Genomic DNA, 26,928 nt, shown 5'->3' on the forward strand with positions numbered 1-26,928 from the left:
AAGTCATTTACATTTCCCTAAACATTTACATTTCTAATCACTTATTTTGTATTCCCTGAAACATTCAAACATACATTATAGGCATGGTTCTTCATGACAGGAATGTTGTCTGCAGAGCAGTTTATCTGTCAATGGGCACAAAGGCCGCTATTATCCTGTAGTTTCTGCTCTGCTGCGGCTCAAACCCAGGGCTGTGGGCATGCAAGACAAGCATTCTGCTATTGAATTCCACCTCCGGCTTTTGTTTTGAGACAGGCTCTTAGGCTGCCATTGAGTTTGTCATCCTCCTGCTTGGGCTCCACAGAGCTGGGATTATATGCATGTGCACCTGGCGGGCGCTTTCCTGCTGCTCTGAGAGCCCAAGGATCATCAGGAAAGGTATGGAAAGGTCTTTCTTCCTAGACCTCCTCTCCAAATCACAGAGATCCACCTGCCTCTGCCTCGCGAGTGCTGGGATTAAAGACGTGCATCACCCCTACCCGGCTCTTTCTTTTTTTATGTGGAGACAGAAAAATCTCACAAATCCTAGACTTGTTGAACTTGCTAGTTGTCAAGGATAATGTCCAGTGAATCTCCCTCCCTCCACTTCCCAAGTACTAGGACTAGAGCACGCACCATCTCGCTTGGCAAAAATCTTTCTCCTTTTACAATTTACAGAGTGTAACATCCAGCTTTATTTTATTTTTGAGACTGAGTCTCACTATATAGACCTGGCACTCACAGAGATCTACCTGCCACTGCCTCCTGAATGCTCGGATTAAACGGATGCACCACCATGCCCAGCCCTCCTTTTGGATTTTTTTTTTTTGAGACTTAATTTTGTAGCTAAGGCTGCCTTAGAACTACTAAAGATTACCCTGGGACTTGTGGATTAGCTCAGTGGGTATAGTAGTTTGAAAGAGAAATGTCTTCTATAAATTCATGTATGTAAGTGCTTGGTCCCCAATTGGTGGTGTAGTTTGGAGAGATTCTGGAACTTGTAGCACAGGAGCCTGTTAGGGGAAGTATGTCACTGTGGGGGGGCTTAAAGAACTGAAAGCCTTGCTCCACTTACAGATGACTCTCCCTCTCTACTTCCTGTGTGTGATGGAGATGTGATTTCTCAGACAACAGGCCCTGTCTGAAAACAACCAAAAGCTCATTTAACAATGCCATTTTATTTCCAACATAGAAAACATATATTGTAATGATTAGGGAAGAAGCAGGGGTTAGCACCAGTAGAATTGATCAAGGTGGCCTTCTTTTCTCCCTAGTGCAGGGTCCTCTCCCTTGGCTTCTGAGAGGCGCCTAGTCCCGTGCTGCAGAGAGGTGAGACATCCAGGTGACCCACAGTGCCAACAAAGCTGGGATCACCTTGTCAGCCCACCAACTGAATTCTACTCAGCAATAATAAGATTCCCCAGGGTTTGGCTTGCTGGGCTCTGCATCCAGAGAGGACCACCCAGTGTTCTCAGCAGCAGCATCCTGTCTCATTCTAGGTCTGGCCACTGGAATGCTCCTCCAGAAGAGGTCAGATCTTATACCTGATTCGTCAACTAACTTTGTACTGCTTCCTCTTTTTCCTTCACATTGTTTGTTTATTTATTGACCGGATTCTGTGGGTAGCCCAGGATTCCTGGGACAGCAAGTTCTGCAGTTGTAGATCAAGCTGACGCCACAGAGATCTGCCTGCCTCTGTCTCCCGAGTGCTGGGACTAAATATCCACAGCACCCCAGCTGACCTTGTGCTTCCTTACACTATTTTGAGCACACACTGCATGCTTCTGTGTACGTGTGCAGCGGTGTCTGTAGACACACACTTGCAAGCTCAAGGTATGTGTGTGTGGCACAGGTGTTCAGTGTCAAATGTCAAATCACAGGTGCTGGACACCTTGTGTTTTAACATAGGCTTTCTCAAGGCCAGTGAGGTCGAGATGCATCTGCCTCAAAAGGTGGCACACACCTACAATCTTGGCATTCAGGAGTCAAAAGCGAGCAGATCTCTGTGAGTTCAAGGCCAGCCTGGTCTAGAGAGGAAGGTCCAAGCAGAAAAACCCTGTCTCCAAAAGAAAAAAAAAAAACCACAACAACAGGACAAAAATGGAGATTCACCTTTTTCCATCTCCAGGTGCTGCGGTGGCCAGCTTCAGCAAGCCTGCTGGTCCTTTTCCTTGGATTCTGCACATGAACTCATACCAAACAAGGTAAATAGACACTGTACAGACAGACAGTCACTGTCAGGCTTCTTGTGCTTCTGAATCTTGCCAAGGGGGTCGATTTCACACTCTTGCTTAGTGCCAATCATTTCTCATTATGGACCGCAGGGCCAGGAAGAACCAGCAATGTGGTTTACATAGTTTCTTGAGGGACATCCCCTGGGCAGAACATCTATGAAAGCTATTTTGTCTTTTATTAGGATACTCTAGAAATGGAATGAAGTAAAGAAGGATAAAATCACGTCAGATGGGTACAGAGCGGTGGAAGCCACCCCCTACCCTACCTCTGAGCACACCCACTCACCCCAGTTTTTGGCAGGAAATAAAGCAGTGACCCCAGCAAACCAGGCACACTAACACGGAACTGCTACAGAAGTGCCACAAGGGGGCAGCACAACATCAGATTTTCTGCTTGGTGGCAGGGCCAGAACCTTCCTGCCTTTCTTATCGGCACAGGTAGGGGTCCCCATGCTCCCCAAACCTTCCTGTCAGAGCCTCCCAAAGGGCCAGCAGGGAGTACTTAACAAAGAGCTTTTCAGTGTTGCTCACAAGGATGAACTCAATTGGCTCAGGCCAGTTCCAGATGTGAGTCACAGGAAATAGCCCTGAATATCTGGATGCCTGATTTTCTTCTCTCTATCAGAAAGATCTTTTGATTCACAAAGAATATGTGGTTAGAAAGGGCTGCTATGTCACTGTTTTCTCAGATTGGGGCATTAAGATTTGGGGGTAGGTGCTGTTTGTTTTTAAAATAGTGTCATTCCTTCTAGACTGGCCTCCAACTTTCTGTGTTGGAAAATGGCCTTGACTCCCTGATCCTCTTGTGTCTGCCGCCCAATGCTGGGATTCGGGGCATACTCTGCCTGGTTTTATTCTATGCTAAAGAAGCCAGGGCCAGAGCCAGTGTGTATGCTAGGCACACTGAGCATTAGTCCTGTTGTTCACTTTCTGTGTTTTACAGAGAGAGCCACCAAAGCCTAGACTACTGTTCCTCATGGAGGCCAGGCTGGCCTTGAACTTATGGCTAGTCTCTAGTCTAAGCCTCCAGAGTCCTGGGATTACAGGCATACACCTTCACCCTAGCTCTAGCATCTAGTTTTAAGACAAATCCACAACCCCCCTAAAACTGTCTAAATGTGAGGGATAGGAGATTGCCCCATGGGGTGAGGTGACTAAACCTTCAAGCAGTGGGGGTGAGGCTCCATCTTCCTAGTTTCATCAGCCTGAGGTCGGGACATGGGCTGGTTAGGGCTGGTGACTTCCATGTGGTCCCATGGAGGTGCATAGGGAGTTAGACGTGGCCGACGTGAGGGCTTCTGGTCAGAACACACCTTCAACGCTGCCTGGATACACAGCGTAGAGTCTGAGGACTCTGAAATGACATTGGACTGGGACAACCTCCTGTCCCTCCCTCCCAACTGGAACACAGCTCACTAGCTTCAGAAGAAGAGTGGCGTCCAGCTGCACCCCTTGTGTGTGCAACTTCAAAAGACTCTCAGTCGGGAAAAAATAGGTCATCTAGAAAGGCTAGAAAGAAAGAGAGAGAGAGAAAGCAAAAGAAAAATCAGGGTCAATGGGTAAGATCTGCAGTTCCATCAGGAGGTATTTCTTGGCTACAGAGAGTCTGAGGCTAGCCTGCCTGAGCTCCAGGTGTGACTCAGTTGCAGTAGCTCTTGCCCACCATGCAGAAACCTGGGTTTGGTTTCTACAACCAAACAAACGAGGCTTGGCGTGGAATTCCTGTCATCCCTACATTTGTATGTAGAGGCAGAAGGATTAAGAGATCAAGGATGTCCACCCCTACATAGATGATTTAAAAAGTAAATCTCCCCAAACCCACTAAGACAAGTTACATACCTTGTATAGACCGCCTACACTCAGTTGGCTGAGGACAAGAAGATCGACAGTCCTTGGCAGCTGGGACTACATACAGTAAACCGGAGTCAAAACAAGAGGAGAGAAAAAGAAAGGATTCTTCATTAGAAGGAACCAGTAGATATGCCCCTGTGGCTGATGTCAGGCCAGCAAGCTCCCACACCTGCTCCCTTCCCCACAAGGCGAAGATGACACAAGGATGCTGGCACGTGCTGTTGTCACACAGTCCTGTCCACCCATCTCGCCAGCCCTGCTCTCCAGATCTGATAGTTCAGAATATTTAGAATCTCCATATTCTTTTGGAGACAGGTTCCACTCAGCCTGGTATTCACTCATGCCTACCCTGGCCTGGAGGTTTACCTACTTGACAGGGCAGAGTGGCTCAAAGCAGGAAGGCATTCCTGCAGTGGGCAGTTAGAGACGAGAAGATGAGGATCCTGCTCAAGGTCATCTTTGGCTACAGAGTGGCCTGCCTGGGCTCTATGAGGCCTTGCTTATACCATCATGCTGACAGTGCTTCAGTGCAGCTAAGAAGGAGATGAGGCAGCAGCATCTTCAGGCCTATAAAGCCAGCTTCAACTACACACTGCATTTCAGTCCAGCCCGATACAGGGCAATACTCTGTGTGAATTCTCAAGAAAAACATTTCATAGTATACTGTTCCTACAAACCAAAGTAGACCCAACCACATGTCAGAAAACAAGATGGAAGTGTGCACCTAACACTTAATACACCTGTCCGGGAATGAGAGCCAATTCTCATCTATGGTTGCAGCAAGAATGTGTTCCCTTAGCATACTTCTGTACGTCACTCAAGGTGTTATGTCTGCTTGTTTGTTTGTGTGTTCGTTTGAATTTGCCATGTCTATTACAATCAAGTAGAATTTTTATAGTATATTTGCATTATTGTGGCTGCTTATGGCCATCCTCAGCGCTTGGTGATTCCCTGGGGTTTAACATATGACAGAGCAGCTGGCCTGCCTGAGAGTTGTTCATGTGCAAGAAAAACACAAACACAGAGACAGAGAGAGACACAGAAAAGAGGGACTCATCAGTACTGCGTGTTCGAGTGGATAGAGGGCAGGGAACATCACATCAGTCAGAGGGGATCACAGTGTCAGGCCAGATCAGCCTCCCAGGCTGGCCAGAGTCTCTGGAGAAGTTCTCCTCACTTTTAATCATTCAGTCTGGTCCAGTGGCTGAGGCCAGGAAAGGATCCCGTGACGATTGGCTGGGAAGCATGGGGTTCTGGGGTGCTCTTCCCACCCCAGAGTGGAGTAAGATACTCCTTTATTCTCAGATTGGGCTGCTCAGAGACAGAGCAGATTAAGAGCCAGGAATGTGTTCTCCCAGTGGGAGAACACTTAGGGACCCTTTATTATTTTTTTTTTAGCAGACAGCCTTTAATGAGAAGCTCTTCTCCCCTGTTTTTAGGCTTGCAGGCTCTTTGACGTCCTCCAAGAACCCTTCCTCAAAATGCCCTGGTGACCCGCTGCCACTGAGGCTCCAGTGTTGCAATAAAGCCTTTTCCAGGCCCAGGCTCCTGCTGGATGTGCTGACATGTTTGCCTGAGGGGACTACCAGCAGCTGGTTTCTGACAGCCTTCCTGGGCCACCTCAGCTCTGATCGTTCCTCACTTTCCCCAGAATGTTAGTAGGGTTCCTCTGCTTTTTCTCCTGTCCTGTGGGAGACATCTCTCAGTGGGGAACGGTGCCTTACACCCCACTTTCCTGATTCCTCCTCCTCCTCCTCCACTTTCTCCTCTTCCTCCTCCTCCTTCTTGTTTGCGGATCCTTGAATTGCTCCAGCCTCAGGTTTCTCTGATTCTCTCGGGTCAGTCATCTCAGGCGGGGGAAATCTATCACCTTCTGTCCTTTTTCTTCTTGCTGGGTTCTGGAGCCACCTGGGGCTCAAAGTTAGCTGCAAGTGCAGCTTTTGCCACCTCTGCCCCCGAGGCCAGTGTCTTACCCAGCCACTTTTCCTTTTCCTTCTTCTTGGTCTTCTTGGGAGACAAAGGAGCTGCCTCAGCCTGAAACCCATGTTCTGAAAGTTCAGGCTCTGTGGTCACTCTAGGGAGCTCCATATCTGGCTCCATCACCAAATTCTGCCTCTTTTCTTTTCTCCTCTTCTTTGTGGGGGACAGTGGGATGGCTTCCTCCGGGGGTTCCACAGCGATCTGTGGCTGAGTCAGCCACGATGGCAACACTGCCTGCATCCATTAGCCCTCCTTCTGCCTCCTTCTCTTCTTGGTGGGGGACAGGAGGGTCCCATCAGGAGGCTCTGTTTCCACCACAGATTCCATGGGTCCCAGCTCCTATTCTGGCTGGAACATCTCTGCTGCCGTGGACTTGCTCTTCCTCTTCTTGCTACTGCTGGCAGATGGGAATGGCAGTCCCATGGGCTCTGCCATCTCTGCCATGGACTCTAGGGTCTCAGCCTCCAGCATCTCTACCTTGCCCACCTGATGCTTCTTTTCTTCTTCCTCATTTCTAGGCCACTCCAGGCTGTGTCCACCTCCATGGCCCCATGCCCGTTGACTGCCTCCTGAATGTCTGAGGCCTCTGTGACCTTTCTCTTCCTTTTCCTCTTCCCTGAAGTGGGTGACCTCAGAGCCATGACTGACCCAAGCCCTGTGACCAAAGGGCTGCCTCCAAAGGCAGAGAACCGAGGCCCCAGGCCGGCAGGGATCTGAGGTGGCAGGCTTGTGGGAATGGGTTGCAGGGGGACCCGAGAGATAAGATACTCTTGAAGACCCTCAATGATCCTTATGCTCCCATGGGGGGGCCGGAGTGCAAGTGAGTCTTCCTTCTGCCTCTGTTGACAATGCCAGAAAGGTGGCTTCTCCAGCCTGAGGGCTGCCGGTAAGGACCCGGAATCGGCACCTCTTGCCATCCAGTTTGCCCTTAACAGTCTTTGAGCCAGAGAGGCACACGCTGCCCATTGAGGCTGAGGAAAGAAAGGGAGAAGGCAGAGAATGGCTAGATCCTTTGCAAAGCGGGAGGCCGGGGCTAGAAGCAACTTTTCTAGGCTAGGGTGCATGTAGCTCAGTGCTAGAGCCCTGAGTTTTGTTTCAACTAACTAACTTCTGTGTGGGGTTTGTGTGAGGCCTAGAACTCCTGATCAGCCTGCATCACCTCCCAGGTACTGCAAACAGACATGTGCCACCGTTACTGGCTTGCTTGCTTCACTTTTAGTTTTTGGTTTTGGAGACAGGGTTTCTGCCCTGGATGTCCTGGAACTCACTCTGTAGAACAGGCTGGCGGGAAACTCGGAGGTATACCAGCCTTTGCCTCCCAAGTGCTGCACCATCAAGACTGGTCTCCACCTGGCTCCTGACTGTTTCTTGAGAGAGACCCTCTGTGTGTGAGGCTAGCTTGTACTCCCTATCTCATGCTGGCCGTGAAGCCTACCATTTTCCTGCCTCAGTCTCCTGAGTGCTGAGATTAAACCTAATCCCCATCATTAAAGGCTAAGTAATGTTTAAGGCAGGCAGGTAGGGGAGGAGGCTCAGACATTGAGTTTGTACACAGTATGAATGGGCCCTGGATTTCATCACAGCATTGTATGAAATTGGGCTCAGTATCTGCACTTGGGAGGTAGAAGCAGAAAGATCAGAGTTTAAATATTGCATAGGATGTTAAGATTCTCCAAAACAAAGCCAGGCGGAGGTGGACGTGCTTGCCTTTTTTTTTTCCTTTAATTTTCCTTTAATCCTAGCACTCGGGAGGCATGTGATTTGAGGGTCAGCCTGGTGTAAAAGAGCTAGTTCCAGGACAGCAGGACACACTCCAAAGCTACAGAGAAACCCTGTCTTCAAAAACAAAACAAACAAACAAAAAAAAAAGATTGTCCAAAACAAAAGAATATGTGACACCACTTGTAGTTCCAGAACTCAAGAAACTGAGGCTAGAGGATGCTGGGACTTAAGAAACCAGCCTGGGGTAGACAGAATGAGCCTGATTCTCCATTGTCAGAAAGGCTGTCTACAGTTCTAGGTTCACAGTGTGAGGTGGGTTCAGTTTCTAGGGTGTGTGTGGGGGGATACTCCCAGCGGGTGGAGTGGGACTGACCACTCACCACTGTGGGGCAAATTCTGCAGGGGCTCAGATAAGCCACACTTCTGTATCTGGAAACATCAGCACCTGCAAGGAGAAACAAGGGGGATTTGAGTCTGGAGACATTGCTATAAAATTGGGGGGGGGGAAGGAGAACTGAGTGGCACTGGAGTCCGGGGTACCCCCCATCCCAATGACCTGCGCTGAATGCTTGGGACATATTCTTGAATATAGAAGATACCCAGGATGGTTCTAATTAGGAAGACAGCTGGAGAGATGGACCACCACACCAGTCGCACAGTCTTCTCTGGGTCTCATGCTGTCTACAGGTTGACATGGTCTAGGCAGAAAGAACACGAGATGAGATTTTACCAATGCGACTGTGGCTTGGATGAGAAAAACAGAAGCCATCTTAAAGAATGTCACTGCCCAGTGCAGACTCAGGCAGACTCAGGCAGGCTGGAGGCAGGAGGCACAGCAGGTTGCTGACCCCTCATTAAGTTTTTGGGTTTCACTCTAATCTGACACCTACCAGTCCCTCAGGGTGTGGCACATGGTGGTAAGTGCAGGAGACAGTTGTCATTCTTGGAATGGTGGCCTTGAAGGAGCAAGCAGACAGAGACAGGAGGTGAGTAGCTGGAAGGCAGAATTGGTGGAGGGGGGGACTCTGCTGCCCTGGAGTCATTCACTCCCCAGCTCAGATTTTCCCAAGCTTTGGGTCTGAGGACTCAAGCAATGGAACTTGCTGGGATGACTTGTGGGGATTCCTGCTAAAGGTTCTTGCAGGAGCCTGGCCTCTAGAGGAGTCGGTCCTACAGGGCTGCTTACAGGACACATTCTCAACCTGGCAAGCCAGCTTAGGGCAGGCTGACTAGGAATACTCTCCTTGGGGGAGAGAAGAGTCACCCCATGGAGAAGACTGTGTTCTCTGCCAAGAAACATGTGGCAAAGGACAGTCACTACCCAGAGCGACACTTCTGATGTTTCCACAGGCAGGGGGAGAGGGCAAGGCGCTATTGTTCCACGAGACAGCCTAGGGCACCTTTGCACCTCAGCCCTCCACACTGAGCTAGACCCTGTGGGAAGCCTACCCTTCCTGCCTGGGATTTTACCTGGAGAGATAGATGTTCTCTGGGGTGGACAGCTCTTCCTCTGCAGGAGGGGCCTGTGGCCAGCCGGTGTCCTGGGCATCTGGCCTGGGTCCCCAGAGGGGCTGTCAGAATCTCATCCAGACCGATCCCCAACCTGTGGCTCAGAAGCCACGGAGCTGGGGCTTGACCTCTTCAGGGCTTCAAAGAGAAAAGCACAGGAAGGAGACTCTTAGTGCCTTCAAAACACACAACACTCAGTGCACTGCCCTGCAGTGCCCAAGTCCCCGACTGGTGCTCCAAGGAATTTTGCCTCCTTTGCCCCCACCTCTCCCTGCCTGGCACAGCATCTCTGCTGTCCCCCTTTTGCTCAACAAGCCTGAGGTCACACTTCAGGGGACACCTGGTCTTTCCGAAGTGACAGGTTGTTACCCTCACGGTGTGCTACGAGTGGACACAGGCATCATGTAACACAAAGGACAGGAGGAAAAGGACAAATCAGATGAAGTGAGAAGGGCGCTCACCTCGTTCTGTGGGTGCCTCTAGGATCCCCTGACTGTGGAGCCTGGTTCTCATGGGAGGCATGGTTCCTCTCTGCAGGAGGCAGGCAGCAACATAGGTGTCTGAGACAATTTACAATGTTTTTTTTCACCCCCTTCCAGCGGTGATGCCTCTGGTTTGGGGAGGAAGCTGGCCCGGCATTCTGGGGCTGACCATGTGTGATGGACCCTTCCTGTCTGGTGGTCAGTTCTGTGATGGTCTCTTCCTGTAGTGTGTCCCCAAGGGAGGGGCCTTTGGGGGTTACATGCAGAGCCATCCCCAGCGAGCTCCAGAGTTTCTCTGCATCATTTGCAGCCTCATTGTGGTCTGCCTCAAGAGGGTGGTACAGAGAGCAGGATGGCTGGGCACTAGCTGTCAGGCTGCCACACAACCCGATGTTCGACTGCGAAAAACTCTTGCTGGTCTCCAGGATGCTGTTCATGATGGAATCAGCCACAGGACAGCGCAGGTGGGATAGGTGGGCAAGGTGGATCCTCCTAGGCGTGCAGCACAGGGTGGCAGGCACGCTATGCCTTCTGCCACCCTGCCTGGAATTCTTATCTTCTTTCTTCTGGGGCTCAGATGGCACGATGACGGTAGGCAGAGTAGGCTCAGCAGCTCTCCCAAGAGTACCAGAAAAGGTGTGAAGATTGGCCAGGTTGAGGACAAGGCCTGGATCCATGCGTTTTGTGGTTTTCACCCGGTGATGGCAGCAATCTCCCACGGGTGCCTGGTGTTGCAGACTCAGGTATCTGGCCATCGCCTGATTAAATTTTTGGGCTTCTAGACACTCAATCACTCCTTCAGGTTGGTACCCCACCCCTGCCATGGTGCTGACAATGCTAGGGCTCGGGGTGCCTGGGAGACTCTGGATGGATGCCCGTGCCTGGCTGTCCACGATCATGGGGCGCGTCAGGATTTGGCTGATGGTGGGCCTCCTGTCGGGGTTGATCATGAGGATTTCCACAATTACGTTGAAAATATCAAGTGGGACATGAGGAGGAACGCTGAAGTTTGCCGCCAAAATTTGGCGCCTCAATCCCGCAGAAGAGCTCGCTTGGAACGGCACGTGCCTGGCCACCATATAGTAGAGGAGTACGCCTAAGTTCCAAACATCGCTGGCATAGCCATCATAGGGCTCCCCTCCGAAGAGTTCCGGGGCACAGTAGGCCAGAGTGCCGCAGGGATTCTTTAGTTTTGTGCCAGGGACGACTTTCACCGCAAGGCCAAAATCACAGAGCTTGGCATTCCCAGAGGCGTCGATCAAGATGTTATTTGCCTTAATGTCCCTGTGGACGATCCAGTTGTCGTGGCAGTACTTCACTGCCTGCAGTACCTGAGTAAAGAGTTTTCGAGCCTCGCACTCCCGTAAGCCTCCCGGCTTGCGAATCTGATGCAACAGGTCCCCCTTAGAGGCGTAATCCATTATGAGATATGTCATATCCTCTGTCTGGACCTCCTGAAGGAACTTGATTATATGCGGATGAACGAGGGATCTCATTATATCAACCTCGTTGTTGTGGGTGGAGTACCCCTTCACGTTTGCAAGAATCTTCACAGCCACGTAGCTGACAGTGGGCATATGGAAGGCCAGTTTGACTGTGGCAAAGGTTCCTCGTCCCAGTGTGGTCATCATTTGATATACACTGGTAAATGTCTTCTCGTCACAGTAGAGGGTCTCTCTTCCCTGCTCCATGGCCAGGTTCTCGCTGAAATACAATGGGAACTTTAAACTAACAGTTAAAATCACACCAATGAGAATGTTTATCACTATGAATTCCTACATTCCAAAGAGAAAAAGAGTCACAGATATTTCAGGAAACCTAACCAGGTACGTAGTGCTCAGGAATGGAAGGAAGTACCCTCCAAAGCAGTGGACAGCAGAACATACCACAGATCAGCTTGGCCGGATTCACCCAGAAACTGAGAGAATGAAACCAAGGGTCACAGAAGCTATGAGCCACTTATTGGGAAGGAGAATCATCCTCTTACTTGAGCTGAACACTCTTTGAGAGAGAAGATACTAATAAAATCATATGCACGAGAAGTTGATGAGACAACAGAAAATCCCCAAACCCAGAGTTTCTTGGTGGGAAGATGGCTCAGGAGGTCAGAAGGTTTACTATTCTGGCAGAAGACCTGTGTTTGGTTCTCAGGACCCAGGTCAGGTGGATCACTGACTCCAGTTCTAGGAGATCCTACACCTCTGACTTCTGAGGGCATCCAAACACATGCGTGGATGATGCCAAGGGCACACACACACACACACACACACATACACACACACACATACATGCACACACACACACACACTTGAGGTCACTTACATGTACACTGTCATTTACTACATAGAGTTTTAAATAATGATATAAGTCTTTTGTATAATTTCATTTCTATGACCTGAAAGGACATAAGAGGGTAACAGATCCCCTAGGTGGGGCACTTCAGGAAGTTATGATGTCATGGGATTGCTGTGAGGCAGACCTAGGTCTTCTGTGAGAAGACTACATGCTCCTAACAGTTGGACCCTCTTTCCAGGCTAACCCACCCATCCCCAAAGAAATCTGTTTTTGAAAACCCTGAGAGTCCTTCTCATGGACTGGAAAATGTGGATGGAATTGGGAAACTTCTTGATATAAATTCAACTAAGAAGATATGATAAAGAACAAGATTGAAATATTTATGAGGAAAGAATCTGCATACGAAAGCCCACGACCAGGCAAACCTACTGAGGAATCCTTCCAATCTCTTGAAAACAAATGTCAGTGCTCCCCAATACTCCACCAAATAGAAAGGAACTTAGCAGTTCCAAACACATTCATGCCAATACCAGGACAACACAATGAAGAAAAATAGAGGCAATTTCCATGATGAACATAGATGTAAACGTCCTTAAAAATACTACTTGAATCTTTTCAACAAACTCACATACCCCAGGTCATACTTCATGGTTAAAATATGCTCACAAGGATCCTTGCAGGGAGAGCTCTACATATTTAGCCTGACAACACAACATTGAAACAGAATTAAAGGCAAGAGTGCCACAGTCATACAGAAGGACGGCCATAGAGAAGGATGAAACAGTGGGGCTCTCGAGAACATGGTTGTCACTGGAGAAGATCGCTCTACACGGGAAAGCCAGTCCTTCTAAAGGGTCACTTTTCTTCTCTCATATGTGGAACTTGGGAGCAGGAGGAGGTCCTCAACATAAGAGGGGGCTCCTAGGAATGTGGAGGAGGTATTGTGAGAAGAAAGCATAGCAACGTGGGGAAATCACATGATCAAGTGTTCAGAATGCATTAGAGATGTTCCTGCTCTTTCCAGGACTCAATTGTTGCTACAAAAAGGTACGCCATAACAAGGAAAGCTTGAAATGAGAAAAGAGAAATGGAACAAGGAACACATAACAAAAGTAAATGAAAAAGTGAAACTCAAGACAGAGGTTCTGGAGAGATGAGTTAGTCATTAACAGCACCAACTGCTCTTTCAGAGAAACCTGGTTCAATGCCCAACACACATGGTTCTCACAATCTGTTGTTACTCTAGTTCTAGCTAATCTGTCTCCCACTTGTGACCTCCACAGGTGCGAGGCTCATGGTGCACACACAGACATGAAAACAAAAGACTCATACACATAAAATAATAATATTAAAAATTATCTCCCCAAGAAGCACCACTTAAAAAATAAAAACTACCAGTCTGTGGTGGCACATGTGCTTAATCCCAACACTCAGAAGGCAAAGCAGATGATCTTTTAGTTTGAGGCCAGCCATATCTACAGAGTGAGTTCCAGGAAGGCAAGAGCTACACAGAGAATTTCTTGAATTCCTTCCATTACACCCACAAAATAAACAGACAGTTTAAAAATTATGAATAAGTAAGCTCATAAATCAAGCCAGACAATGCATAAATACACAGAGAAAAAAAACAACAAAGAGAGTCCTTCAGGGTCAGCTGATACACATTATATCAATATAGGAGGTCAATGGGAAAGTCAGGAGTGGGATATTTGATCATGCTCTGAAAATCTTGAGAGTGTGTTAATAAAATCGGTTAAAAACTCAGGGAACGTGGCCTTTTCTGTCTCTGCTCCCAAAGAGGCAGCTTCTGCCTTGAACCATTCTCCCCACTATTCCTTTCCCCAATTCTGCTTCTGTCTCTCCCTGCCTCTCTGTTCTTCTCCTCTTTCCCCTTCCCTTCCGTACCCAATAACTAAATATCCAACCTCACTCTGCAAGGCGTGCCTATCCATGTGTCTCAACAAATTGAATTAAAAGAAGAAAAGAAAAGAAAAAAACTCAGGGGATGGAATGAGCAACTAGTTGACAAGAATTAGCCAAGGAAGAACAAAGTAGCCGGCAGTAGGAAGAGAGGGATGCACAGGAAGGTGTAGATAGGCACTTAGCGATTCACGGCCTTTTTGGTTTGGGGTGAGTAAAGAGATGCTTTTCTTGCTGCGTCTCTGTCCAAATAGGAAAGTAGATTGGTTGCTTCTTGGCCTCTCTGAGCTAGCAGGTTATCACCCCAACATCTGACTCCCAAGTCTTTATTGGTAAATAGAACAAAGGAGGCTTAGTTAAAACTTACATTTGGTGGCTGTGGCCAAGCTGATCCCGGCGCGACCAGAAATCCCGCTAGGCCTCAGCCTATGCAGTGAGGTGTTGACCGTCGGGCCCTGGGGAGAAGATAGATAGGAATTAAAATACAGGTAGATACAGGTTAGGCCATTAAACTGACAGAAAACAGGAAAAGTCTCATAAAGGTGAGCACTTGGCTTTTTTGATTGGTTTGTCAGGACGGGTTTCTCTGTTTCACAATCATGGCTGTCCTGGAACTCGCTCTGTAGACCAGGCTGGCCTCAAAGTCACAGAGCTTCAGCTGCCTCTGCCTCCCGATTGCTGGGATTAAGGGCATGCGCCACTGTGGCCCGGCACATGGCAATTATTAAAGCTAGGAAAGTTGAGGCAGGAGGACCAGCAGTTCAGGTCATCTTTGGCTACACAGTGGTCTTGAGGCCAGCCTGTGCTACAGGAGACCCTCTCTCACCAAACCAAAAAGCAAACGCAAACAGAAGAGCAAGGACTGCTTTTGTCTTGTACATGATTGAGGGTCCCAGTGCTTCAAAAGTAACCTTTGCTGTGAGACACGGGGCATGGACACAAGTGTGTCCATGAGTGTGACATCAACACCTGAGGCTGAGGCTTGAGGGCTGCGATCAGCCTTTTTGTGTTCTTGAAGCTATGCTGCCATCACCCCGCTTAAGTAAGTAGTCAACAGATTTACACTTTAAATGGACCTCACAGGACCCGCCCAGAACCAGCTATGGGGCATAAGCCAAAGAAAATGGATGGAAGTTTACTAGTGCTCAAGCAGGAGGTTCTGTCAATAGAACTTTGGCACCCTTAAGGCATCACATGTGCACACATTACACACTTAGTTACTGGCTAGCAGCTCTCTGGGAGGTCGAGGCCAGCCTGGTCTACAAACCAAGTTCCATAACAGCCAGAGCCACACTGAGAGGATCCCTGTCTGGAAAAAGAAAGAAAAGATGAGACGAAAGAGTTTTCCTCTAGCCCAGGCTTGTGACTGATAATCAGATAAAGACGGTCCTTGTCAACAAAATGTCCCCCTGTTTTTCCAAAAGGAAAGGTATGTGGGGTGGGTCTCTGGAGTGCTGGGCAGAACATCCCAGCACTAGGTAGTTTTGTTCCAGAACATGTTCCTTGAGGTCTTTGGCCAGCAGAACTGATCCTTTGCTTCCAAATGATTATTGCCCCCACCTCTGCTGTGCCTGATAACACCCCAGCTTTAGTACTGCAATCGCCCTGCCCCCTGCTAGCGAATGAAAAAGTCCCACGGAAGGCCAGTTTCAGGCACACAGAAGGACAGAAGATGGTGGAGGGACCTGGTGTGCTATGTCCCACCAAGGAAAGTTCCTCTCTTCCTCCAAGAACAGGTTCTTTTTAGACTTTCACATTTTCTGTTCTTGAATCCTTTTCAGCTGCCCTGTTCCATAATTAGCATCACAAAATGGCCTCTAACTCTTGTCTCTGGCCCTCTGCAGGCCTGACTTTAAACTGCCAGGAAGATCCTAAGATAACCACTTTGGAGGAGGCTTTCTGCTAGAGCACAGGCAGACAGACAGACATTGGTGCCCTTCCTTAGGACACCATCCAGTGTTCCTGTCAGTCCTCTGGACGGGAGTCCACATGACTTGGCCTGGACTCGGACAGTAACTGGCAGAGTGAAAAAGCGAGAACACCAAGGGACTTGGAAGGGGTGGGCAGGAGGCAGTGAGATCAGGCGAATGTGGTCCAAGCTTTCCATGTGCGTGTAGGTAAATGTCACTCACTGTGAGAATACTCATGTTGTAGAGTCAATGGAAACAAACGTTTTTAAATGGTGAAAGAAGGAATGAACCCAGAGAAAAATATTAAAACTAAAGATTAAAACAGAGTAAACACCTAATTAATGCAGATAATAAAAATTGCCCCAAATTATACCCCAGACCGAGGAAGAAAGGAAGGAAGAGAGGATTATTTTAAATCCTGGAAACCCAAACCTCTGAACCCCAAATCTGTGACCTCAGAAGGAAACTCACAGTGTTCAGATTCAACAGTTCATGAATATCCACCAAGTGGAACCAGCTCACTTCTGTCTAAATCACCAAGTTTCAACTGATGATCAGCCTCTGCACTGGAAGGAGAGGAGGCAGCCTCAGGCAGAGTTGTTAGGCAACAGGGGTCTGTCATTGTGAGGTCAGAGCAAGAAATGGACCAATCATGGCTTGGCTCAGATACTGGTTTTTTTTCACATTCTGTCCCTAAGTACAGAAAGGCTGCCCTGGTCAGTTGGGATATAGGGGACTGATGGTTACACCAAAGTAGCATTCACTGTGTCCCCCTTTTTTGTTCATCATGTCTGTTATTTTCATTCTTTCTTTCTTTTTGTCCTGACAACCAGCTCCCAGTTAAATTACACACAGTAGCTTCTTCTTCCTTACAATGCCTAACCTTAGCTGTGCTTGTTCCTTGCCAGCTTTTTTTTTTTTTTTTTTGGTTTTTTGAGACAGGGTTTCCCTGTATTTTCTAGAGCCTGTCCTGGAACTAGCTCTTGTAGACCACTCTGGCCTCGAACTCAGAGATCCGCCTGCCTCTGCCTACCGAGTGCTGGGATTAAAGGCGTGCGCCACCACCGCCCGGCCCTTGCCATCTTTTCTTATCTTTGAATTATCCTTTCCTCCTTTGCCTCTGGCTCTGGGCTTTTTCCTTTTTTTAAACTCTGTGTATCTAACTTTGATTATTCCTCAGTGGCTGGGTAACTGGATAGCTTCCCCTAGCATCCTCCTCTATTTGTTTTCTTGCTCTTTCTCTGTTCATTCCTCTAGGATTTCTCCTTCCATTTATACTCTCTGTGTGACTGACCAACCTATCCTTTCTCCTGCCTTACATTTGGCCATTAAAATCTTCATTAGCCCACCAGGTTTTGTAGACAGGCAAAGCATCCCAGCTTCACAGAGTTCAACAAGTGCAACTTAAACAGTAGTCACACACCTTAAAATAGTATTCTACAACAGCCCATGACCTACCTTTTCCTTCTGGGTTTATTTACCAGGTTTTCCACCTCTTTGAAACATGGCAACTTGCTAGGGATCAGTGTCCAAACACAGGATCCTTCCTTGGGTATTACACATCCAAACCCTAATAGAAACCCTTTCCACTTTAATAATCAGAGTAGGTGGAATCATTTGAATTATAACAGGCTCTGGATGTTGTCCTTCACTGGGTAGGGACACTGTATACTTGCTTTCTCTTACTGTGAAGGAACATCATGACCCAAAACGACTTGAGATAGGAAGGTTTACTTCCCTTTCCCTTTCCTATCAGAAGCTACCATGAGTGGAAGTCAGGGCAGGAAGTCAAGACAAGAACCTCGAGGCAGGAACCAAAGCAGATACCATGGAATAAAGCCACTTACTGACTTGCTCTCCTTGACTCTCTAAGCCAGCTTATTTTAGATATACAGCCTTGACCTCCAGCCCAGGGACATCCATCACTAATTGATATTCCCCATAGACTTGCCTATTAGATAGTTAAGTTCCTTCTCCCTCAGAGTACTCCAGCTGGTGTCAAGTTGACAAAATCCAAGTGGCACACACTGACACCATCTATTAGTGGATGGGAGCATGATCCACTTCTCACAGACCCTAACATGCTGTCATGACTTTTGGCTCATGGAGCCCATCACATCCATCCTCAAAGCAGTTCTTTTTTAGTAGACTCAGATTGATCAGAATAACATGGTAGCCTCTCACTGACTCTGGGATGTGGTGGCAATGCTCTGCTTCCAGGGACACTCCAGGGCAAGTGACTAAGTTCCACCGGGCTGAGAGGAATAGACTTTGTCACATTTTCTCCATAAACTCTTCATCCAATTTCCCACCAGACAGAAAACTAGGACCCCAGCGGGCAGTGGGTTGATATGTTCAAAGTGATGAGAGGAAAAAAATCCATCAGTGGTCCTGGAATCCGCACCCCTGAAGGAGGAGGCACATGTGGTTTCTTCCACCTGATGTTCTGGGCCAACATTTTAGAGAAAGTAGAGGGGAAAATCCTATCACAATAAACTAAATAACAACCAAAATAGTTGAGAATGCAAATGAAAATTCAGAGCAGACCTCAGAGCTAGGGCAACTCCCAAGTAGCTTTTCTGAGTGTGGATACACTCCTTTAGCTCTCATGGCCCCTTTGACGATTTTCGTTCTGTTTTGTGTCTCTGTCCATGTGGATTCTAAACCCTGGTACAGTTGGTGCTGTCCTAGTTCCAGGACTTTACGATCTTGTGCCTCAGAAATACCAGCCATTGCCACCTGCACTGAGCTATCTCCTACTGCTAAGGCTCTCATTGTTGTCACCCTCTGACCTGCAGTCCCTCACAGCCACACCCCACCTTCTGCAAATGTCTCCACTGCCTGTTTGTCCTGCCAGTCGAACCCAAGACCAAGCCACAAGATCAGCTGTCCACTGCCAGCTCTACTTTTTTTCAATTATTTATCGTTTTTAGTGAGCTGTATATTCTTCTCCCCTCCGTTCCCATCTCACCCCTCCCCTCTACCCTCTCCCATGACCCCCATGCTCCCAATGTACTCAGGAGATTTGTCTTTTTCTACTTGCCATGTACATTAGATCCACGTGTGGCATTCTTAGGGTCCTCTTTGTTGTCTAAGTTCTCTGGTTGTGAATGATTGGCTCGGTTTTCTTTGCTTTATGTCCACTCATGAGGGAATGCATATGGTATTTGTCTTTCTGGGTCTTGGTTACCTCATTCAATATGATGGTTTCTACATTCATCCATTTGCCTGCAAATTTCAAGATGCCATTTTTTTCTGCTGTGTACTATTCCATTGTATAAATTTTTCACATTTTCCTTATCCATTTTTCAGTCGAGGTTCATTTAGGTTGTTTCCAGGTTCTGGCTATGATGAACAATATTGCTATGAACATAGTTGAGCACATGCCCTTGTGGTATGATTAATCATCCTTTGGATATATATATATATATATATATATATATATATATATATATATATATATATATCTCCAAAAGTGGTATTGCTGAGGAAGGTTGCTTCCTAACTTTCAGAGAAATCACCATACTGATGCCCAAAGTGGCTGTATTAACTTGCACTCCCACCAGCAATGCAGAGTGTGACATTTACCCGACCATTTATCCTCTCCAGAATACGCTGTCATGAGTGTTTTGATCTTGGCCATTCTGAAAGGTGTAAGATATGACATCAGAGATATTTTCATTTGCATTTGTCTGAAGGCTAAGGATGTTGAGCATTTCCTTAAGTGTCTTTCAGCCATTTAGATTCATCTGTTGAGAGTTCTCTGTTTAGGTCCGTACCTCATTTTTTACTGGAAAATTTGTTCTTTGGATGACCAATTTCTTGAGTTCTCTGTATATTTCTTATTGGCACAGGTCGGGGTCCCCATGCTCCCCAAACCTTCTTATCAGAGCCTCCCACAGGGTAGGCAGGGAGTACTTAACAAAGAGCTTTTCAGTGCTGTGCACAAGGATGAACTCAATTGGCTCAGGCGAGTTCTAGATGTGAGTCACAGGAAATAGCCCTGAATATCTGGATGCCTGATTTTCTTCTCTCTACCAGAAAGATCTTTTGATTCACAAAGAATATGTGGTTAGAAAGGGCTGCTATGTCACTGTTTTCTCAGATTGGGGCATTAAGATTTGGGGGTAGGTGCTGTTTGTTTTTAAAATAGAGTGTCATTCCTTCTAGACTGGCCTCCAACTTTCTGTTTTGGAAGATGGCCTTGACTCCCTGATCCTCTTGTGTCTGCCCCCCAATGCTGGGATTTGTGGCATACTCTGCTTGGTTTTATTCTATGCTAAAGAAGCCAGGGCCAGAGCCAGTGTGTATGCTAGGCACACTGAGCATTAGTCCTGTTGTTCACTTTCTGTGTTTTACAGAGAGAGCCACCAAAGCCTAGACTACTGTTCCTCATGGAGGCCAGGCTGGCCTTGAACTCATGGCTAGTCTCTAGTCTAAGCCTCCAGAGTCCTGGGATTACAGGCATACACCTTCACCCTAGCTCTAGCATCTAGTTTTAAGACAAATCCACAACCCCCCTAGAACTGTCTAAATGCGAGGGATAGGAGATTGCCCCATGGGGTGAGGTGACTAAACCTTCAAGCAGTGGGGGTGAGGCTCCATCTTCCTAGTTTCACCAGCCTGAGGTCGGGACATGGGCTGGTTAGGGCTGGTGACTTCCATGTGGTCGCACGGAGGTGCATAGGGAGTTAGACGTGGGCGACGTGAGGGCTTCTGGTCAGAACACACCTTCAACGCTGCCTGGATACACAGCGTAGAGTCTGAGGACTCTGAAATGACATGGGACTGGGACAGCCTCCTGTCCCTCCCTCCCAACCGGAACACAGCTCACTAGCTTCAGAAGAAGAGTGGCGTCCAGCTGCACCCCTTGTGTGTGCAACTTCAAAAGACTCTCAGTCGGAAAAATAGGTCATCTAGAAAGGCTAGAAAGAAAAAGAGAGAAAGAAAGCAAAAGAAAAATCAGGGTCAATGGGTAAGATCTGCAGTTCCATCAGGAGGTATTTCTTGGCTACAGAGAGTCTGAGGCTAGCCTGCCTGAGCTCCAGGTGTGACTCAGTTGCGGTAGCTCTTGCCCACCATGCAGAAACCTGGGTTTGGTTTCTACAACCAAACAAACGAGGCTTGGCGTGGAATTCCTGTCATCCCTACATTTGTACATAGAGGCACAAGGATTAAGAGATCAAGGATGTCCACCCCTACATAGATAATTTAAAAAGTAAATCTTCCAAAACCCGCTAAGACAAGTTACATACCTTGTATAGACCGCCTACACTCAGTTGGCTGGGGGCAGGAATCGACAGTCCTTGGCAGCCGGGACTACATACAGTAAACCAGAGTCAAAACAAGAGGAGAGAAAAAGATAGGATTCTTCATTAGAAGGAACCAGTAGATATGCCCCTGTGGGGTTTGAGAGTCATATGCTTTCGCAAAGAAAAAACAAGACCATGAGTACAAGGTACAGAGAGTGAAGAGGAACAGACAAGGACAGGGTTGAAGAACTCTACAAAAGGCAGGTATGTGTTTGTGTATGATATATGCATGACCATAAGTTTGTGTGTGTGTGTGTGTGTGTGACTGTCTATCTGTGTGTCCTCACCCTCTGAGCACACATGTAGACCAGGAATATTCATCAAATGCTTTTATTCCTTAAATCTTTTTGCTTGGTGTCTGAGACAGGGTTTCTCTGTGTTTATCTGGCTGTCATGGAACTGGCTCTGAGATCTGCCTGCGTCTATCTCCCCATCCCGAGGCAAAGGGGGTGCTCCACCACCACCGGACTTACACCTTAATTTTTGAGACAGGGTGTCTTGCTGATGTCAGGCCAGCAAGCTCCCACACCTGCTCCCTTCCCCACCAGGTGAAGATGACACAAGGATGCTGGCACGTGCTGTTGTCACACAGTCCTGTCCACTCATCTCGCCAGCCCTGCTCTCCAGATCTGATAGTTAGAATATTTAGAATCTCCATATTCTTTTGGAGACAGGTTCCACTCAGCCTGGAATTCAGTCATGCCTACCCTGGTCTGGAGGTTTTCCTACTTGACAGGGCAGAGTGGCTCAAAGCAGGAAGGAATTCCTACAGTGGGCAGTTAGAGACGAGAAGATGAGGATCCTGCTCAAGGTCATCTTTGGCTACAGAGGGTCCTGCCTGGGCTCTATGAGCCCTTGACTAAACCACCATGCTGACAGTGCTTCAGTGCAGCTAAGGAGGAGCTGAGGCAGCAGCATCTTCAGGCCTATAAAGCCAGCCTGGACTACACACTACATTTCAGTCCAGCCCGAGATACAGGGCAAGACTCTGTGTGAATTCTCAAGACAAACTGTTCATAGCATACTGTTCCCACAAACCAAAGTAGACACAACCAAATGTCAGAAAACAAGATGGAAGTGTGCACCTAACACTTAATACACCTGTCCGGGAATGAGAGCCAATTCTCATCTATGGTTGCAGCTAGAATGTGTTCCCTTAGCATACCTCTGTGGGTCTGTAATTTTTAGGGTAGGTCACTCAAGGTGTTATGTCTGCTTGTTTGTTTGTATGTTTGTTTGAATTTGCCATGTCTATTACAATCAATTGGAATTTTTATAGTATATTTGCATTATTGTGGCTGCTTATGGCCATCCTCAGCGCTTGGTGATTCCCTGGGGGTTAACATATGACAGAGCAGCTGGCCTGCCTGAGAGTTGTTCATGTTCAAGAAAAACACACAAACACAGAGACAGAGACAGAGACAGAGAGAGACACAAAAAGAGAGAGACTCACCAGTGGTTGCGTGTTCGAGTGGGTAGAGGGCAGGGGAACATCACATCAGTCAGAGGGGATCACAGTGTCAGGCCAGATCAGCCTCCCAGGCTGGCCAGAGTCTCCTGAGAAGTTCTCCTCACTTTTAGTCATTCAGTCTGGTACAGTGGCTGAAGCCAGGAAAGGATCCCGTGACGATGGGCTGGGAAGCATGGGGTTCTGGGGTGCTCTTCCCACCCCAGATTGGATTAAGATACTCCTTTATTCTCAGAATGGGTTGCTCAGAGAGAGAAGATTAAGAACCAGGAATGTGTTCTCCCAGTGGGGGAACACTTAGGGACCCTTTTTTTTTTTTTTTTTTTTTTTTAGCAGACAGCCTTTAATGAGAAGCTCTTCTCCCCTGTTTTTAGTCTCGCAGGCTCTTTGACGTCCTACATGAACCCTTCCTCAAAATGCCCTGGTGACCGGCTGCCACTGAGGCTCCAGTGTTGTAATACAGCCTTTTCCAGGCCCAGGCTCCTGCTGGATGTGCTGACATGTTTGCCTGAGGGGACTACCAGCAGCTGGTTTCTGACAGCATTCCTGGGCCACCTCAGCTCTGATCGTTCCTCACTTTCCCCAGAATGTTAGTAGGCCTCCTCTGCTTTTACTCCTGTCCTGTGGGAGACATCTCTCAGTGGGGAACAGTGTCTTACACCCCATTTTCCTGATTCCTCCTCCTCCTCCTCCTCCTCCACCTCCTCCTCCTCCTCCTCTTTCTCCTCTTTGTCTTCCTCCAGCTCCTGGCTGTCTCTTGAGAGAGACCCTCTGTGTGTGAGGCTAGCTTGTACTTCCTATCTCATGCTAGCCACAAAGCCTACCATTTTCCTGCCTCAGTCTCCTGAGTGCTGAGATTAAACCTAATCCCCATCATTAATGGCTAAGTAATGTTAAAGGCAGGCAGGTGAGGGATGAGGCTCAGACATGGAGTTTGTGCCCAGTATGAATGAGCCCTGTATTTGATCACCAGCATTGCATGAAATTGGGCTCAGTAGCTGCATTTGGGAGGTAGAATCAGAAAGATGCGAGTTTAAATATTGCATAGGATGTTAAGATTCTCCAAAGCAAAGCCAGGCGGCTGTGGCTGCGCTTGCCTTTTTTTTTTTCCTTTAATTTTCCTTTAATCCTAGCACTCGGGAGGCATGTGATTTGAGGGGCAGCCTGGTGTAAAAGAGCTAGTTCCAGGACATCAGGACAGACAACAAAGCTGCAGAGAAACCCTGTCTTGAAAAAGAAAAGAAACAAAGAAACAAAGATTCTCCAAAACAGAAGAATATGTGACACCACTTGTAGTTCCAGAACTCAAGAAACTGAGGCTAGAGGATGCTGGGACTTAAGAAACCAGCCTGGGGTAGACAGAATGAGCCTGATTCTCCGGATTGTCAGAAAGGCTGCCTACAGTTCTAGGTTCACAGTGTGAGGTGGGTTCAGTTTCTAGGGTGTGTGTGGGGGGATACTCCCAGCGGTTGGAGTGGGAGTGACCACTCACCACTGTGGGGCAAAGTCTGCAGGAGCTCAGATAAGCCACACTTCTGTATCTGGAAAAATCAGCACCTGCAAGGAGAAATGAGGGGGATCTGAGTCTGGAGACATCGCCATAAAATTGGTGGGGGGGCAGAAGAACCGAGTGGCACTGGAGTCCGGGGTACCCGCCATCCACTTGACCTGCGCTGAATGCTTGGAACATATTCTTGAATATAGAAGATACCCAGGATGGTTCTAATTAGGAAGACAGCTGGAGAGATGGACCACCACACCAGCTGCACAGTCTTCTCTGGATCTCATGCTGTCTACAGGTTGACACGGTCTAGGCAGAAAGAACACGAGATGAGATTTTACCAATGCGACTGTGGCTTGGACGAGAAAAACAGAAGCCTTCTTAAAGAATTTCACTGCCCAAGCCCAGCGGTGGTGGCGGACGCCTTTAATCTGAGCACTCAGGAGGCAGAGGTAGGCGGATCTCTGTGAGTTCGAGACCAGCCTGGTCTACAAGAGCTAGTTCCAGGACAGGCTCTAGAAACTACGGGGAAACCCTGTCTCGAAAAACCAAAAAAGAAAAAAAAAAAGACAAAAGAAAAAAAGAAAAAGAAAAAAGAATGTCACTGCCCAGTGCAGACTCAGGCAGACTCAGGCAGGCTGGAGGCAGGAGGCACAGCAGGTTGCTGACCCCTCATTAAGTTTTTGGGTTTCACTCTAATCTGACACCTACCAGTCCCTCAGGGTGTGGCACATGGTGGTAAGTGCAGGAGCCAGTTGTCATTCTGGGAATGGTGGCCTTGAAGGAGCAAGCAGGCAGAGGCAGGAGGTGAGTAGCTGGAAGGCAGAATTGGTGGAGGGGGTGGGGACTCTGCTGGCCTGGAGTCATTCACTCCCCAGCTCAGATTTTCCCAAGCTTTGGGTCTGAGGACTCAAGCAATGGAACTTGCTGGGATGACTTGTGGGGATTCCTGCTAAAGGTTCTTGCAAGAACCTGGCCTCTAGAGGAGTCGGTCCTACAGGGCTGCTTACAGGACACATTCTCAACCTGGCAAGCCAGCTTAGGGCAGGCTGACTAGGAATACTCTCCTTGGGGGAGAGAAGAGTCACCCCATGGAGAAGACTGTGTTCTCTGCCAAGAAACATGTGGCAAAGGACAGTCACTACCCAGAGCGACACTTCTGATGTTTCCACAGGCAGGGGGAGAGGGCAAGGCGCTATTGTTCCACGAGACAGCCTAGGGCACCTTTGCACCTCAGCCCTCCACACTGAGCTAGACCCTGTGGGAAGCCTACCCTTCCTGCCTGGGATTTTACCTGGAGAGATAGATGTTCTCTGGGGTGGACAGCTCTTCCTCTGCAGGAGGGGCCTGTGGCCAGCCGGTGTCCTGGGCATCTGGCCTGGGTCCCCAGAGGGGCTGTCAGAATCTCATCCAGAGCGGATCCCCAACCCATGTGGCTCAGAAGCCATGGAGCTGGGGCTTGACCTCTTCAGGGCTTCAAAGAGAAAAGCACAGGAAGGAGACTCTTAGTGCCTTCAAAACACACAACACTCAGTGCACTGCCCTGCAGTGCCCAAGTCCCCGACTGATGCTCCAAGGAATTTTGCCTCCTTTGCCCCCACCTCTCCCTGCCTGGCACAGCATCTCTGCTGTCCCCCTGTTGCTCAACAAGCCTGAGGTCACACTTCAGGGGACACCTGGTCTTTCCGAAGTGACAGGTTGTTACCCTCACGGTGTGCTACGAGTGGACACAGGCATCATGTAACACAAAGGACAGGAGGAAAAGGACAAATCAGATGAAGTGAGAAAAGCGCTCACCTCGTTCTGTGGGTGCCTCTAGGATCCCCTGACTGTGGAGCCTGGTTCTCATGGGAGGCATGGTTCCTCTCTGCAGGAGGCAGGCAGCAACATAGGTGTCTGAGACAATTTACAATGTTTTTTTTCACCCCCTTCCAGCGGTGATGCCTCTGGTTTGGGGAGGAAGCTGGCCCGGCATCCTGGGGCTGACCATGTGTGATGGACCCTTCCTGTCTGGTGGTCAGTTCTGTGATGGTCTCTTCCTGTAGTGTGTCCCCAAGGGAGGGGCCTTTGGGCGTTACACGCAGAGCCATCCCCAGCGAGCTCCAGAGTTTCTCTGCATCATTTGCAGCCTCATTGTGGTCTGCCCCAAGAGGGTGGTACAGAGAGCAGGATGGCTGGGCACTTGCCGTCAGGCTGCCACACAACCCGATGTTTGACTGCGAAAAACTCTTGCTGGTCTCGAGGCTGCTGTTCATGATGGAATCAGCCACAGGACAGCGCAGGTGGGATAGGTGGGCAAGGTGGATCCTCCTAGGCGTGCAGCACAGGGTGGCAGGCACGCTATGCCTTCTGCCACCCTGCCTGGAATTCTTATCTTCTTTCTTCTGGGGCTCAGATGGCATGATGACGGTTGGCAGATTAGGCTCAGCAGCTCTCCCGAGAGTCCCAGAAAAGGTGTGAAGATTGGCCAGGTTGAGGACAAGGCCTGGATCCATGGGTTTTGTGGTTTTCACCCGGTGATGGCAGCAGTCTCCCGCGGGTGCCTGGTGTTGCAGACTCAGGTATCTGGCCATCGCCTGATTAAATTTTTGGGCTTCTAGACACTCAATCACTCCTTCAGGTTGGTACCCCACGCCTGCCATGGTGCTGACAATGCTAGGGATCGGGGTGCCTGGGAGACTCTGGATGGATGCCCGTGCCTGGCTGTCCACGATCATGGGGCGCGTCAGGATTTGGCTGATGGTGGGCCTCCTGTCGGGGTTGAT

The 26,928-nt window shown here is 48.5% G+C and overlaps 1 protein-coding gene, 2 long non-coding RNA genes and 1 pseudogene across 3 annotated transcripts; all 4 read right to left on the reverse strand.

The window, feature by feature from the left end:
- Positions 1-1,194: 1,194 nt before the first annotated feature.
- Positions 1,195-3,466, reverse strand: LOC119822238. Its single transcript, XR_005286750.1, has 3 exons — positions 3,374-3,466; positions 2,092-2,401; positions 1,195-1,298 (listed from the first exon to the last, which is right to left on the reverse strand). It is a non-coding gene; the product is annotated as an uncharacterized LOC119822238 (long non-coding RNA).
- Positions 3,467-5,766: 2,300 nt separating this feature from the next.
- On the reverse strand, positions 5,767-8,313 carry LOC119822676 (annotated as a pseudogene).
- Positions 8,314-9,956: 1,643 nt separating this feature from the next.
- Positions 9,957-18,657, reverse strand: LOC119822675 (sperm motility kinase 3A-like). The gene is made up of 4 exons (XM_042055746.1): positions 18,430-18,657; positions 12,719-12,753; positions 10,022-11,461; positions 9,957-9,978 (listed from the first exon to the last, which is right to left on the reverse strand). Exons 1-4 carry the CDS (start codon positions 18,655-18,657, stop codon positions 9,957-9,959), a joined length of 1,725 nt encoding a protein of 574 aa, XP_041911680.1.
- A 5,788-nt stretch (positions 18,658-24,445) lies between these two features.
- LOC119822344 lies at positions 24,446-25,577 on the reverse strand. Its single transcript, XR_005286779.1, has 3 exons — positions 25,458-25,577; positions 24,875-24,940; positions 24,446-24,472 (listed from the first exon to the last, which is right to left on the reverse strand). It is a non-coding gene; the product is annotated as an uncharacterized LOC119822344 (long non-coding RNA).
- Between the last annotated feature and the right edge of the window lie 1,351 nt (positions 25,578-26,928).

The sequence above is a fragment of the Arvicola amphibius genome, chromosome 9, assembly GCF_903992535.2.
Source record: "Arvicola amphibius chromosome 9, mArvAmp1.2, whole genome shotgun sequence".
Lineage (NCBI taxonomy): Eukaryota > Metazoa > Chordata > Mammalia > Rodentia > Cricetidae > Arvicola > Arvicola amphibius.